Source organism: Hippocampus guttulatus, chromosome 23 (assembly GCF_054856545.1).
Source record: "Hippocampus guttulatus isolate MCC_2025c chromosome 23, RoL_Hgut_1.0, whole genome shotgun sequence".
Lineage (NCBI taxonomy): Eukaryota > Metazoa > Chordata > Actinopteri > Syngnathiformes > Syngnathidae > Hippocampus > Hippocampus guttulatus.
The window spans coordinates 2,616,739-2,633,976 of NC_141283.1; the positions used below are offsets into that span (position 1 = coordinate 2,616,739).

Here is a 17,238-nt window from a genome sequence, read left to right on the forward strand (position 1 = left end):
CCCTAAATCATTTCTTCCGCATTGTAGCGTGAGTTGCCAGCGGGAGCTCAAAACGAGATGTTGTCACTCATTTTTAGACACACACGGAGGCATACTTTTTTTTTTTATCCACTGCTAAGGTGGGACACAATCAGTTCAAGTACCGTATTTTCCCGATTATACATCGCAATTTTTTTTTTCATAGTTTGGCCAGAAGTGTGATTTATAATTTGGAGCGATTTATGTATAAAATAATGAACACATCATTATAGCATTTCACGTGTTATTTTCACATTAAACCGCAAGAGGGCGCTGTAGGCCTGTGTTGAAAAGTCGACAATGAGTCTGACGTAAAATAAATCCGCATTTTAAGTAGGACTCCTGATACTGTCTGTGAAATGTAGCCTTCTTTTTCTTGAAAGTCGTATGCTCCTTTTCTGTCTCCTGGCTGGGCCTTTTCCCCTTCCCAAAGAAACTTTCCAAAGCCGTTTTTATCTTTTCCTCATTTTGCTAGCTCCTGGGTTTCATTTTAGCAGTAACCTATTCCGTGGCCGAGAAGCGGTAATCTGGTAATTTTTCAAAATAAAACAGATTACGAAATGAATACAATGGAAGTGATGTAAATTATTTATTCTTTCTGTGCGGCCCGGTACCAAATGACCTACGGACCGGTACCGGTCCTCGGCCTGGGGGTTGCGGACCGCTGATCTACATGACACCATAAAACTGTGACGAACTCCATTTGCGGACCAAAAAAAAAAACTTTCTCTGGATGTGGTGGGTGGCTGCATGATGATGATGATGATGATGATGAAGAAGCTGCATGCACCAAGCGCTCTGTAGCCCTCCAGGCCACATTTAATGGAGTGGTGTGAAATCTGGCTCCAATGTCTTTATTCATCAACGCCCAAGCGGCACCCGCACGTAGCTTGCAGTGCCGCCATCTACCAATATGACATGTTTGTTCGGCTCAATTGAATGCTTTCCGCCACATTATGTAGAGATGAGATCGATTGCGCGTCGGCTTTTAACGTTGTGGTTGGACAGTGCGATTTCCGCCTTTCTGTCGTACGTGCTCTGTTGGTTGGGTCCGCTCGTCTGCCTCCGTCTGTGGTCTTTTGTCACGTTCGCTGTCTCGTTTTGGCACCCGTACACTGGAATTTGTGTGCGTGTGTCAAAAGAGAGGAGGAGGTCAGGGCAAACCAGCTCTCTCCTGCCATCTAGTGGATGGGGAGAACACATTGGGAAGTCCACTGAACCGCTGCTGTGTTTCTGGACCGTCAAATGAGTCGTCCGGTGACGGAGGTTCGTCGTCATTGAACATGAATCCTCAGCAACAGCTGGATGGAGGCTTCAGACGGTAGACAAGCGCTCTTATTCAGTGTTAATTTGTGTGTGTGTGTGGGTGTGGGTGTGTGCTGGTTTAGTGTTTGCCTCAGGAGAATTGAGGCTTGACGCTGTCAGTAATTGAATCGCCTTTTTAACGCACCGCTAATAGATTCTAGGGCGCTTATGTGCGATGTGTGTGTGTGTGGGAGGGGGCGGGGGGGGGGGGGTTGGTTGGGGCACCAAAATAAACCATTTGGAGGTTGAAAGATTGCGTGATATGTGGAATAATTGATTCCATTTAGTCTGTTTCACTATCAAACGTGTGGTATAATGAAGTGACAACAGTCTGGGTGAGGGTGGGAGTAGGGGGGGTTGTGTGTTTAACCCCTTCATGCACCCTGATAGCATGATCAGCTGGTCCACTGTAGTAACCGCTGCCCCTGAAAGGGACAAAGTCGAGGCCCGGGGGCCAAATCCGGCCCACCACATCATTTTATGTGGCCCGCGAAAGCAAATTGTCTGAGTCAACTTCCATGATCCTTGCTGACATATGTACCGAAATCTCAAATTGCCATACGTAATAAATAACGGTGAAAATTTGCAATAGTTCTGTTACCCTGTTTACACTCACTTGAGCAATAATTGAACAAATACTTGACTGATTTCAAAACTAGTAAGCCATCTTTTTTTTGTGTGTGTACAAGTAATAATGCGATGTGATGATTAAACATTTATTCGGTTTCACTCTCTTAACGGCCCTCCGAGGGAAGACGTAACTCTAAAGTGGCCTGCGACAAAAATGAGATTGACACCACTGCTATATATACAGTATATTTTTTTCCTTTGACATTTTGAGTTCAAATGTTTGTCATCAGCTCACACCTCGTAAATAGAACCTGAAACGTGAACTGATGCTTGAGGTGAAAGTCATCGTACTTTGCTTCACCTCAAAACAGGAAGTGGCGTTGCCCAAACACTTGACCTCCTTTTCCAAGAGTGTTAGCGTGTGTTTACGTTTACATGGAATTACAGCTTGCGGATTTAAACAGGATGCGGGATGCTGCGGTATTCGTTTATACAACATTCATGCTTGAAACTTTGGCTGACGAGACCGTCGATGCTGAATTAGCGCATTGCTAACAGCAGATCCATCGATGCTACTTTTCGTTAGCGGAAATTCACGTGAATTGCATCAGCCTATGAGACCACCGTTTCGCTTTTATTATAAGTCAATTTTGAATCTTTTGAATCGAGACTCGCGGGTGCCGAGCCGCAGAAGCTGGCTCGAATGAACGTGACTGAACGCGACTTCCTGTTTGCCGTTTTCTGTTCGTCCTCACAGTTGGAATCGGATGCGGGGCGGGGAGGGTTACTGAACCTCTCTTATTTCATGTCTGGTGTTGTTCCATTTCTTCCTCCTCTCCCATGACCTCAGGGATTCCTTTGGATGCGCAGCCATCCAGAATGCCTCAGTTTTTATCCCCTCGCAAAAGAAACCGAGGTGAACCCAAAACCTCATCGATGAGTGACTCACGCAGATAATTATTGCTTTGAGAGGAGACGTATTCGGTTTCTCTTTTCCTTTTTTTTTTTTTTTGCCTCATACAGTGCGGTGTCTGGGACACTTTGGTATTCAGGGTTTAGGAGTAAGAAAAAATATGTAAAAACAGAAGTGAACATAGAACAGCTCATTTTGTGTTCTATGTTCAATTTGTCTGCAATCACCCTTTATGGTAATGAAGTCAGAGATTAGTTTCTAATTTTCTGCCAAGCTAATTGCTAAAAACGTCCTCCCTCACAATATACAGTACGTAAGCACTTGAGTGCCTTCGTTCACATCAGCAGTTATCCGGCGCTTTTGCCGCCCTGAAATTGAATCTTCCCTTTAGATAGTCCGCAATCGTGGCCACTTTAGAGTGCCTCATTGTCCAGAGACGGTATTAAAATGTAGTCCAAATTAAATAGGGTGGCCCAGTATTCGACCTCACAGTGCAGAGGTATCGGGTTCGATTCCAGCTCCGGCCTTCCTGTGTGGAGTTTGCATGTTCTCCCCGTGGGTTTTCTCTGGGTACTCCGGTTTCCTCCCACATTCCCAAAACATGCATGGCAGGCTGATTGAACACTCGAAATTGTCCCGAGGTGTGATTGTGAGTGCGGTTGGTTGTTCGTCTCCGTGTGCCCTGCGATTGGCTGGCAACCGGTTCAGGGTGTCCCCCGCCTACTGCCCGAAGACGGCTGGGATAGGCTCCAGCAGCTTTAGAGCGCCTCGTTGCAAGGCAAGGCAATTAAATTTGTATAGCACATTTCATACACAAATGAACTCTATGGTTAAAACAAATACAACTTTAAAAAAATGTTGACAAACTTTAGCCACACCCCAAAAAATTTTCACACCTGAGTAAAAAAGTCACTAAATTCACTTTAATGTAAGACAGTTTCTGGTAAGAGAAGAATCCCTCCCACTTCCAAAATGCATCGACAAAATAGCAACCCCCCCCCCCCTTTCCTCTTTCCCTGGTCTTCCACTCCCCATCCCATGTGAGCGTCAGCCCGACGATGACTGGCCCCGTCTGTCCCCGCTCTGCTGACGCGTTGCTGTGCTCCGGCTGGCGTGCATTGTTTGCCGCGCTACTTGTTGCTCCCGAAAGCTCACGCGCACGTTAGGCTGAACTCCTGCGCGGGACGCGGGGCCGGGGGAAAAGGTGGCGGACAAAGCTGCGCTGCGGTGAGTGTTAGCTTTTGAAAAGTTCTTTGACAAAATCGTTGAGCCGGTCTGTAAGTTCTTCAGCATGGAAGTGAGGGAATGTGGGGTTTTTTTTTTTTTTTGCTGACTCATTCCTTCTTCGTGGCACACTGCGACGTTGTGGTGGAACCTCGGCGCGCTTTCAATCCCCTTATCGTTTGGAGTGACGCCTTAAATGACACCAAACTGTCGTAATGTTTCCTTAAGAAGGACTCTGTCTGACTACTTTTGTCCAGTGCATGTCAAATATGATTGATATTTTCTATATAAGGCCTGATCTATATGGATTTTCTAAAATTATTTTTTTTTTTTGAGGCAGGTACCGTTTCCGATATTTGGCATACTAAAACTCTGATGACCGATTCATCGACCAATCAGATTAAAGACTACATCGGAGGGGTTGAATGTCATCTTTGGTCTTATATTGTAATGTTGTCATGACTTGGATGTAAACTTGTATGATGTAATGCCATTGCATATCCAGTCATAACGAATAGCAGCACTGAAATGGACTGCAACATGTTTGCATTTGACGCCCCCCTTTTCGTCCAGAGGGAGTGCATTGTTTGCTTCACATCATTGTCCCGACTCCTCTTCCCGTTGCCCCCGCCAGCCCCCCCCCCCCCCTTCCTCCTACCACATCTGGATTGGCCCACCAGCTGACTGGGAACAAGGGAGCGGATGGGATAGAGAAAGAGGGGGGGAGGGTGGTGGTGGGGGGGGCAGGCACATACAAATGTTAGGAAAGGGGGCTGCGGTTCCCTCGGTGGACTTTTTGTGCAAAAACAATGTCCTTGTGAGAGAGGAAGCGCGCACACACACACACATACACCTGCGTCGTTCAGTTCAGCAAATCAGTGTTTACCCCCCCCCCCCCCCCCCCCCAAGGCACAGTTTGGTTAGAGAGTCACTGCAAATGACTGTTTGCATGCACGTTGATCTCATTCGGCTCCGTCTCCGCCTCCTGGAAAGATATGGAGCAATTAAGGTAGTGTAATGCCCTTGCATGTGGGCAAGGAGAGCCACAGTCCTTGGTGTGCTTTGAATGAATGGGACAAATAGTCAGAAAGTGAAGAACGATATTAGGTGGAAAGTGGTCCGGCTTTGGTGAGGATTGTGTCATGGTTCACATGGCTGACTTTTAAGCAGCAGACACAATTTCGCAAAGTTGTCATATTGGTTCTGAAATGTCAACGTTTGAAGTCTGAGGATTTAGCACTGTTCGAATATTTGGTTGGTCCAAATAAAATGAAGGATCGGAAAATATTTCCCCCAAATGATTCGACTTTTTGTCATCCAAACCGGTTTGATCATTTCATTTCAGTTGTGGTGCGGTAGTGAGGACGGAATATTTTCCGAGCGTTCAAATCAGGCCAAAATTTAAAATGCGATGTTTTTGTTGACAAAACCAAAATTTGAATGTACAACCTAACAACCGAGTGAGGGTATGGCCTTTTCAGATCGTTCAATTATTACCGGTCTATTTATTTCAACCGTATTTATTTTTCAAATATACTGAAAATAGTTTCCGTAAATAATAGGAAGAAAACATTTTTTTTCCCAAGTAACTAAAAAAATAGACTTGTCGAACCACAAAATCTTAAATCAGACTACAAGTTGCATGATACTTCAACATGATTCCGTTGCTTGGTCAACTACAGCCCATTATTTTTTCGGGATAGAATCCGACTAATTTTGGTGACTCGAGTCACATGACTTGACTCGAATCAGACTTAAGTCATCAGCTGTCAGACTTGGACCTTGCTCGGGAAAAACTCGTAAAAAGACTCATTTTGACTTCCCGAGACTCGACAAGTCTTTCCTATTTTACACCCGAACATCGGCGGTACTCCTACGACTCCCAAAGATCCTCGTTCCGCGTCGATGTTCTGTGGTGAAACATCTCTTTGGGTGAGGAATGGTTTGGCGCTGCAGCGGTGCCATATGCGCAAGTGTAATTCAGCGCTCCCCTGCTGTCGGCGCAGCTGCTCGCGCCTCACGACGACTCCTGACCGTAACAAGCCGGACTCGCTCTGATTTACGGTCAGGCGCTGCCATGTTGTTACAATGCAACGTATTGAGCTTCAGAAGTCTCCATGTGGAAGCAGGGAACACAAAAAACAAAACAAAAAAACAATCGTATAAAATAATTAGAACACGAAAGTCTGGCTGTTAAAAGGCCCGAGGATTGAGAAAGGTGAGAATGTTCAGGCGGCAAGTTGTTCATCAAACCTGACGCCAAAGGCCGATATGTTTATTTCCCATCGCATCCGTAAAACAGCCGCCTTCATGTGTGTTTTTTTTTGGGGGGGGGGGCATTGTTTGTCTTTCCTGTTTGCCCACCGCGCTAGCCAACGGCTGCTATCCGGGGAAGCGACAGAGCCAGCAGTCATCACAAATGTGTTTTATATCCGCACAAAGAAGCCAGCTTGCACACTCCCGAATAATAGCTGTAATGTGTGTCCCCAGTGTGGGACAAATAAAGGATATCTTATCTTATTTTATCTTAATCCAGCCCTTTCAATATGATGCGGAACATGGGAGATGGAAATAAAACATTTTTGGCTCATTTTTTAGGATTGGCTGGGAACATTTGCATGTGATTGATATTTATGGGGGGGGGGGGGGAGACAAAGCAAACATTTATTTGGGTGATTTCAGTTTGATTAGGACGTGAAGGCTCTGAGTACTGAAGAGCGAAGCGACGAAAATAACTCACTGGGTAAAAAGTGAGCTGAAATAAAACCTTAGTTAGCCCGGTAGTCGAGTGGTGAGTGCTTTGACCTCACAGTGCAGAGGTACAGGGTTCGATTCCACCTCTGGCCTCCCCGTGTGGAGTTTGCATGTTCTCCCCGTGCCTGCGTGGGTTTTCTCCGGGTACTCCGGTTTCCTCCCACATTCCAAAAACATGCATGGCAGGCTGATTGAACACTCCAAATTGTCCCGAGGTGTGATTGTGAGGTTGTTCGTCTCTGTGTGCCAAGCGATTGGCTGGCAACCGGTTCAGGGTGTCCCCCGCCTCCTGCCCGGAGATGTTCGTTCGTAAAAGTACCGCTGTTTCGCCATTAGAAATACAGCACGGATCGAGAATGTGTGTACTGTGTGTGTGTGTGTGTGTGTGTGTGTTTGAGGGTGTACGTGGGCATGTGTGGGTTGCCAACAAGCGCCATCCCACGTGTGCTCTCGTGACCACGAACCTGTTCGTGTGTCAGGATCAGTTATGGACTCGAGTGAGGTGTTAAAAGATGGAGAGCCTGCCAGCTTGAAATGAATCATCGTTGGTTGAATTCTTTTTTTTTTTCCTGCCACGGCCGCGCATTAACATCTCACTCGGAGGTGGGTGTTTAATGGCGGTTGTAAAAGTAAAGGCTGGTAAACACATAAAAGTGCCAAAGTGAGAGCAGAGTCTGCGCGAGGGGGGGGGGGACGACAAATAATTGGCAGTCTGCTTTTTACACCACATTGAATTCTTGAAGGTTCTTCAAGTCGGCTGCAGTCTTGGTCAACTTGACGCCAAACATTTGTCGGGGCGTGAGAGTTTGAAGACCAAATGTCGTGTTTTCTCAGCTTTTGCCCCAGAGGGAGCTGTCGCTCCAGCTGTGGACTGTAAAAATCCACCCACCTCCTCCTCCGGTCTTGCCCTCTGGACCACACCGATCATCCATCAAGCAAGATCTCCCGTTTTAGTCTTCGCTCCTCACAATCGACGGCTTCTGTTGCCGTGGTTGAAGTTATGACTGAGCTCCGACTGACTGCAGAGCACGGATGTGTTGTTGTGCGACACTCTCGCACGCGGCTTTCCACCCCCCGTAGGCCTTGTTAACCCAATTTTTTTTCTTTTTTTTTTTCTATAAAGACATATGAAAAGCGGCTTTGTCACTGCTGTTTCTGGACGATCGCAAGACTGTCAGACATCTGAAGCAAGCTATGAATTGAAGTCTGTCATGGTTTCTGGACCGTTATCACTTATTTGTATCTCGGTGACTTGACAGTGGAACTCGAAAGGCATTTGATGATGACTGACAGATGGTCCATCTGTTATCCAGTTATCTGTTTTTTTGGGGGGTGTTTTTTTTCTAGATCATCTTGCGCAAACGTGTTTTCCCAAAGATACTTATGAATGTACAGTGTCGCCTTCAGAGTGGAACTCAAACTACTGTATTCCTTAACCCTTTTCATGCCTTTATGGCCGTGATGAGCGACGGCCATAAAGGCCCCAAACATACAATACAATACATGCTGATTTATATAGCGCTTTCACAACAGCGGCAGCTGTAACAAAGCGCTTTACAAAACAGTTAACATAAAGTAAAATAATAAACACAACACATAACATAAAACACGGACAGCCGTGCAGTTCTAACCACTTTTCCATCACACGCTTTGTTGTTTGAAGAAGTTTGAGATGAAAGAGGAGAGAATCAAAGTGTCCTTTAACCAGTGGATCAGAGACGTCATGCTCAAAATGTGCACACGTCGGCTACAAGCTAAGTTTCAAAGTCAACAAGAAGCTGAAGCATCCATTGACGAAAAAAGAGATTGGTTCACTTCTCCTGTCCCATGGAAATCCATTTCAATTCCAAGCGGCGACTCTCAGTTCCAAATACGCATCGGCGCTCTGCGCAAACGCTCCTCTCTCCTCATCCTCAACTTCAGCAGCCATCCATCCAGCCGCACCAACGCCGACTGTCCAACAGCGCCGACATAGCCACTGAACAAAACGGGGTTGTGAAAAATGCTGCCCATTACAGGCGTAAAAAACACAAGCGCCCCAGGTCTGTCCAGCACCGACAGTCAATTCCTCCCAATCAAAATCTGTGCTGGTACGGGCGTGCTGCCGAGAAGGCGCAACCACCAAGCACAGATACTTCTCCTTTGACGAATGTCGTGGCCAAAAAGCGCTGAAAACAGTCCATATCAGGTCCACACGATGAAACAACATGTGACAAAACAAAAGACAAAAACACCAAAAAAGAACAAAAAAGCAAGGCTCTTGAAGAGCACTTGCCGAAGGCTGTCTACTCGGGCGCCATCTTGGAAAATAAATCCAAACATGAACGAAACAGAAGAATAAAATAGATACGATAGTTTGTGAAAAAACCCCCCAAAAATTTAGCAGTTTAATAACACAGCTTTATTTTTATTCTTTCCCCACTTCCCCCTAAACCCCTTGATGATCTATTTGGGACCATTTCTCGGGCAACCAGTCGATCGCGAGTGACGTATTGGGCACCCTTGGTATAGGAAAATTGTTTGTTTTGCGCTCAAAGTGTTTCTATTTTTCTGTATTGCGAATTTTCACCCATTGGGGGTGGGTGTGTAACTCTCGGGCGTTATTCCAACACCTGCAGAATCAGTATTTTTTTCCCCGTTCAGTGTGTTCAAACACACCTTCGTCACCACTCGATATTCCCGTCCAATCTCAGGCGCGCGGCCATCTGTGTACTAAAGTCAACCTGCATTGAATCTCACCGGCCCTATTAGCTCGCGTACGACTCCCGGTCCCGTTGAGTCGCCGAGTTGGCTGCGGACAAGCGCTGCTCTTCCAACAAGGTGGGGGGGGGGGGGGGTGATCTGGTGCAGACAAGGCTCATTTATGCGGTGCATTGGGGCCGACATCAGAGCCAAACAGGAAGGACAATAATTAGACGCGCGGCGCTAATGATCACAGACGGCTCCGTGTGTCGCCGTCTCTTGGTCGGCTTGTTTGTGTGTCAACACATGTTAGGCAACCGAGTCGGAAAAGGTGTGTTAATTAGGGGGGTTTTTTTTGTCTCTGTTCCAAGGATTTGATAATTAATACAGAGCTGTGATTCAACTTTGGATTTTCTCGATATGATGTGCACGTCATCAACACTTGAGGGAATTATTTCATCCATCTACTGTATTGTGATCGGAAAGATTCTTTTGAATGTTCTTGCGGTTCGCTGTTACAATGGAAACAATGTTATGGATTTGGTGAATGAAGTTTGCGTTTTTGTGCTGAAAAAATGATGAGACAAAACCCAACGCGGGGTAATTATGTGGATATGAAGCAGTTGCAACCAATCACTCGAATGCAGCGCCGACCGAAAGGACGATGTCATTTTGTGAGATTTTTGGACAATTATATGTTACCAGATTAAATTTGTACACACAATTAGGAAAATTGTACAACATTTGTTTGGTTTGGTTGTTTTTTGCGGCTCAACGCCATGCCACCGGGTTCATATTTTGCCAGTGTAAGCAGGGTCGGTCTGGCCTGGAACTGAAGCGCGGGGGCGTGCATTCCTGTGAAATCGCAGCGCCGCGTTGGGCTGAGCTTGCAACTTTGTTTGTGTGTCGTGTGTTTGGTTGACGCTCATGTAAAGTGACAGACAGACTGATCGATGGCGTTTTCGCTGCCACACTGGTTTGTCGTCGTCCTGTAATGGATGCCTCAGTTTATTATTTTGGCTGACATGTTTCGGAGGTTGAGGTTGTAAAAACCATGCTTCTCCTCTCCAAATGAGTTTTTCATCACATGATCTTGTTTGATTGTACTTCCTCGACGCATTTTCCCACTGATTTCGAGATGCTACTCGTTAGCGGAAACAAGTGTGTTCGTGTTAGCATTAAGCTAGCAGACATCCAGGCAAAGTTAAGTGACTGTTTTAAATTCTTTATGGGGCCCGATTATTGAATCTTATCTCTCTTTTGATGAGCAAAAATAGACCATTTCTAAATTTTCAGACAAATGTACACAGAAGACAATGACAAACATCCCCCACCCCAATGTTGCCTCTTAAACAAATTGTAAATGACAAAGTTAATGTAAAACTTTTCTGCCTGTGATTCATATTTTTAATTAATGGATATAATAATCATTACTGGAATACCCAAATTGACATTGACTAAAAAAAAATTTTTTTAAATGGTCGGGCAGCACTTCCTTATTTGATGTTTACTTTGACAATGCCCGTCCACTGAGAGTGGCATTAAACAGGTTGAAGACTTTTTTTTTTTTAGGTTGGGTCATTCAAGTGTCACGGCCCAACAGTACGATAGGTTGGACTGTAAATCAATGGATGCATATGCGATCAAGGGTCTTTTGGGGTTAGTCGGTTATTGCCGCTTGTGGGTGAGATACACCACTAATGACAGGGGGCCGCGCCACACAGCCGCCAGCGGCGGCTCTCGGGTTTGCATAACGTCTCATTTAGAACCCAACGTCGCCCGTATTTTTTGCATATTTCCTCCCGAGTCAAGGCAGAGTGAAGACACAAACTCTACCAAAAAAATAAATAAATAAAATGATCAATGTGAGTTAACGATATTTTCAGATGGGATTTACATTAAAAAATGCAAGCAAGCGCTCATCCTGTCTGGGGACGGCCGTGGTGAGCCGTCAAGGCCAGCAAGGACTTCTCGGTTGGCTTCAACACGATCAGAAGCATAGACTTGAATTTACCACCTGAAGCCTAATATTTGACATTTGGTGACCCCTGCTCAAATTTCAAATTTGTCCTCACAGGGCCAGATAGCTGGCCCTCGATACAAATTGATGTTGTACATGGGACAGTTGTGTGCAGAGCGACTGCATTTCGGTATAATTTGGATGTTTTCTGTAATTGCGAGGTGGATTAAGTCGGTTCGAATGTATTTTCGGATGTGATTTATCGTGTGCGCTAAACGAGTCAGCGAGCGAGCGAGTGCTCTTCCTGTCTGTACAACGGATGCGGGAGTGTGGTAGGCATGATGTGGATGCTTGAGAAAGGCAATGAGGCCCATAGAAGTCCGAGCAAAGTCTACCAAATGATTTTTTTTAAAAATCATAAATATGACATTAATAACATCAGGATTTTCTTTTAAACTCTCTGCACTTTGGCCTGCAAAAGTGCATGTAACCAGCAGGGGGTGCAATTTCCCTTTACGAACAGTCAGCACATAGTTGTCAATTGAATGAAACCACTTTAGGAAATCTGCTGCTAAATCTCATTCCAGCGCGTACAAGCTTTAATCTGATCGAGGCCTTGTTCTCCTCAAGTGCGCATTGCTCAGTTTTACATTCAAAGTAGATGGTGTGACGTTTGATTGGCTGGCAAAGACGTACTAAGTGAGAATACGTATGCGATGTTCCCCAAAAATTATTGCCTGTACAGGTATAAAAAAATGTTTTATGATGGGAGCGGAGTAGTTCTGTTTACATTATTTACTATGGGGGGGGGGGGACATTTTCCGACATCCACATTTCGATTCAAGAATTTCAGCTTTCATACCTCTGGGATCTCGCTTACACCCAAAAACAACATCTGTCCCCCTTTGGCCGCGGGTGACTGAAGCGCTCCGGTATCTGGGCTCTCTCGCACTCACAATCGGCGAACACGTGGCCACGCAGGCGTGTGTGTGCACCGTGTGGAGAATGTGACAATGCAATGCGGGGCTTTGTAGAAGTTTGCTTTGTCGTGTTTGTGCGGCACAGATGCACAAAAGGGCGTACAAGCTGGTATTTCTAAAGCTTAGCAAAAGGTTTTTGTCATACTTGTTCATTCAATTCAATGCACATTGTGCAGATTTTTCTAGTCCAGGTGCCTTGGCCAGGTGGGGGCAGTGTAATTCATACTTCAAATTTCCTGTCTTGATGCAGCAGCCAATCATTTTGCAGCGGGGCATGCCCCCTGTCAAGAAGTCAAATAGGATTGTTGTCTGTTTCGCAGAGGATAAAAAATATATACCTGTGAATACTGTGACAATGAATCCTCTTAATACTGTTGTCGTTAAATGTCATCAACGGGAATCCTAACGAGTGTTTTTTATGCTAAGCTAAGTATTGGCTAGCTCTGATTTGATCATTAAGCTGGGAAAGTAAAAATAAATAAAATTAACTATGACCAGCAGATAGCAGCATTCTTGGATGACATCACTTTATATGATTGCTGATCTTAGGAAATTTGATTGTTTAGAAGCCATGACCTACATACGCACGCACACACACTACTAAATACTACTACTAATGATAATCGTAGTCGAAATGAAATCTTTAAAATGTTATCATTGGAATAAAACAAGGAATTCTTCATGCTAACGTTAATGTAAAATCCCATGGACAAAAATGTCCTCATCAGTTGGCCACCTAGCTGAAAACAAACAGAGCAGGGGGGGAGGGGGTCAGAAGAAAACGACGATGAGCCGTCATGCTAATTTGGCTCGCCTCAGAGGCGTGGGAAGCTCGGTCATATGCACGGATGCGTTTGTGCCTCCTGGGACGTCCATATCGCCTCTGAGGAAGTTGCCTTGGGACTAACAGGCTTTTAACCCGTTTGACCGAGTCCAATAATGATGAGGAAATGCTAACTCTAGTTACATGCCCATAGATGCGAAGCAGATAAGGGTAACCACTCATGTGCATCATTTATATTTACATTTTTAAAAAAAACACTGTGTACAATGTGTACATGCATCGAATCAATCTTTGGGGGGGGGGGGTTGCTGCCTTGTTAATCACCACTCTCGACATGCCATGGACAAGCCCCCGCAAACCTCCCCGAGGGACTATTTTTGATCCCTTGGGTCACTGACCTCCACAACAAGGGTCACTATCACAATCAAGGGGTGTCAGTCTGACCCTACTTTACTTCCGTACAGATTTGAGTTTAATTTTGATGCCAAAGCGCCGCGTCGCTAACATTTGAAATGACTCGAAAGGCACTTTAAGGGTCACACAAGCGAGGTTTTGTCGCCTCTACCAGCTCGCTGTGGCACGGGCGGCTTTGTGTGTGTGTGTGTGTGTGTGTGTCTGTGTTTCCATGACATCATTACACTGCCCGTCAACTTGTCAGACATGACCTGCAGTCTACACTGCACCCCCCTCCCCCTTATTTAAAGACACCAAAGGGCATGAAGTCACCCACACCCCCCCCCCAACCCAAATACAAGAAAGTGTCACCCCACCTGCATAGGCCCAAACAGAGAGGTCAGACTGGTAATGAGGAGGGGAGCAAGCCTATTGACTCATCAAACACCACTCTGTATGCCCGTGCGTGTGTGTGTTTGCGAGAGAGCCTCCCTCTCTTCACACTGAGCACACACACACACACACACACACACGTCAAGGTGTCATGTTGTGAGACGAGAGGAAATTCTAAATGGGCTCTCGAGTTTTTGAACTGTATGCTAATTCATCGCCGACGGTAAGGTTGCCCTGTGAGCTGCATTTCATTAAAGAAAAGAAAAAAATATATACTGTATATATCGGAGGAGTACTGATTTTTAAAAAATGCTGAATGTCAGAGTTGAAAGACTCATTTTTATACATGCAACAAGTCACAGGGCACATAAAAGGGTACCCTCGTCATTCTCGTGTTTGTGCTTGGCAAAGGTATTCACAAGCGTGTGTGACATTTTTTTGGGGAAGTAGTCAAGTTTCTTGTCTCTATTACATGCGGTTGAAAGTGCGCGGATTCCACGTGTCAGGTTTGCACATTGAGAAAGCCCCCAATTCGAGTCCATCAAATACTGGGATGTAAAATTGTGCGTGTGTGCGCTTGCGCTTGTATTGTTGCCAGTCCACGCGTGGATTCTTTAGCTACTTGTGGAAGCCTGTGACATGTGTTGTCAATAATAAGAATAATAATAACAAACTAGCAACTAAAACAGATACTCTTTTTAAAGCCTGACCTCCTTAGCGGAGAGAGTGTGTGTTTTGTCACAGTTTCATACCGCAGGATTTGATGATTTTTGCATGGCTACTGGAAAGAATGTGCGGGTAAACATTTTTCTTTTTTTTTGGGGTCTGCTCCTTCTGTTATGATACTTGTAGATGTGTCTTCGTTGTCGTAGAAGGACCCGTCGTGCACAAGCATTTGAAATCGATGGATGACGAATCGGCATGAGAAAAATGATTGATACCCCCAGGACGTATAAGTGGTATTTGATTGATTGACAGCTGAGCGAGGCATGCTTTCAGTGCAATCAGTGGACACGCCCCCAGCATCTTTTCACAAATTTTAAGCCTTGTTTTATGTACTTGCCCCCTTTTGGGGGGGGGGGGGCATGATTGTAACAAAACTTCAATCTGGAGTCCATCCATCCATCCATTTTCCGAACCGCTTGATCCTCACTAGGGTCGCGGGGGGTGCTGGAGCCTATCCCAGCCGTCTTCGGGCAGTAGGCGGGGGACACCCTGAATCAGTTGCCAGCCAATCGCAGGGCACACAGAGACGAACAACCATCCAAGCCCACACTCACACCTAGGGACAATTCAGAGCGTCCAATCAACCTGCTATGCATGTTTTTGGAATGTGGGAGGAAACCGGAGCACCCGTGTCACACATTTTTTTCACGTTATGGAGACTAAATTGAATATTATACACCGTAAACAGACTGAATACGTGATCCAAGAGTGTGTGTGTGGGGGGGGGGGTGGTGGGAGGGCAATGTCTTACGTCATTTTTGTTTAGTTTAGTTTTTTTTGTATCTTTTTAAATAAATACAAATTGTCTCTTTGTAGAGCGCTGATAGGTGTACCTAATGAACTGTCCCGTTGCGGGACTTGACGCGTGTGCGCGTGCGTGGGAAGGGCCCACTGACGGACGGGGAGAGGGGGTGGGTAGTGGGGGAGTGTAGACTAATGGGAAGAGCCGAAGGCGCAGAGGGAGGTGCAGTGTTTGGAGGATTAGCCCCTCTCGCTCTCTCTCACGCTGTTTTCCAAACTTTCCTAGCATGTGTGCTCTGCTCTGATACTTTTCGCCACTCTTTGCCTTTTTTTGTTTTTTACACCAGTCGACGACGGACTGCTAATTTCTCCGAAAACAAACGCTCGACATTTGTTTGTTTTTTTTTCACCTGGGAATTTTGAAAGAGCACCATGACTTCGCGGTGAGAACATTAAAAAAAAAAAAAAAACAGCAACAAGTGTTTTAACTGCGACTTAATTCGGAGATTCTTTTGGGGTCCATTGCGTCGCCATGTCGACTTGGACATCTTTGGACCGTACCACGTCACGTCGGAGGGCTCCGCCGGTGGTGTTGTAAACACGCACGTTTCGGTCTTTTAACCGAACTTTTGTAGTTTAACGTTCATTATCAGCCCCCACTCACCACCAAAACGCTCACATGGAAGACGACCAGGGGACCGGGTCCCCCTCGGAGGAGCCCCCCAGGGCCGGCAGCGCCGCCGGTTCCGACAGTTTCTCACAACTTTGGAGCGATGTGATGGGGATGCTGGTAGGTTTAAAAAAAAATTACGCTTTACAAACGTGTGTGATTTTTACTGCCTTTTAAAGGTTTTTATAGTTGTTTCTTTTAAGTTGTTAAGTTTGTTGTCTCGATTACGTGCGGTTGAGAGCGCCCGAATTCGCATTGCCTTATGCTTGATATCCATCATCATCATGTCCCTGTACTAGTTGCTCTTTGTCCACTAGTAAGAGGCAGCTCACTAATAACAACTAGTACTTCTAGTGAAGCATGAGAACCTTATGTTTCTGCTTTCAAAACTTAGCTTGGAGCAGACGTGTGCACATTTTCAGCATGACGTCCCTGATCCACTGGTGAAAGGACAACTTTGATCCTCTCCTCTTTCATCTATAACTGCTTCATACAACAAAGAGGATGCAGAAAAGTGATTAAGATTGCACGACTGTCTGTGTCTTTATGTGTTGTGTTGCATTATTTTTTTTGTATTTTGACTTCAAGCTGGCGCCGCGAGAGTGGCTGCCTTTACAGCAGCTCCTATATCTTGTTCTTCTACTTCTTCCTTTCTTAACTTTGCTGCTGTGAATTGGGAATTTCTCCATTGTGAGACTAATAAACGTTTTCTTATCTTATCATGTGTAGTTCGAGGACCATGCAGTTGTCCTACTCGTGAGAACAAAGAGCATACATGACAAGTAGTACTACTAACTTTTTTGGGGGGTTGTAGTCACTAGTTGGACAGCTACATGCTGACATTGGTCCACTACTAGTGACTTAATGTTAACTAGTAGAATTTAGTATTTAGTCGTGCTTGTCCTACATGTGTGTCAAAAGTTTTCAGTTTCGTTCGGCCAAAGAGCGTACTAGTATACAAATATGTAAATATAACTACACCTGAAGCTTGATATCAGTGATATTGACTTAATGCTTAAACAGATTTTCAGAAATTTATGAGGAGGATTCATTTGATGGGCTTGATTTCCAGTTCATGGTCCACATGCTAGTTTGCATCATCCTTATCAAAGGAGTCTTGGAGTC

At 45.3% G+C, this 17,238-nt stretch overlaps 1 protein-coding gene across 4 annotated transcripts in view; it reads left to right on the forward strand.

The window, feature by feature from the left end:
• The window catches only part of LOC147185694 (SAM and SH3 domain-containing protein 1-like), a 112,186-nt gene that overhangs the window by 55,896 nt on the left and 39,052 nt on the right, over positions 1–17,238 (forward strand). The window contains exon 1 of one of the 4 annotated variants that reach the window (XM_086104141.1): positions 15,661–16,233. The exons of the other annotated variants lie outside the window; for them this stretch is intronic. Within the exon in view, the coding sequence (XP_085960267.1) occupies positions 16,123–16,233 (111 nt within the window). The 5' untranslated portion in view covers positions 15,661–16,122. Of the gene's footprint in view, positions 1–15,660; positions 16,234–17,238 lie in introns of those variants that run through there. 4 annotated transcript variants of the gene reach the window in all.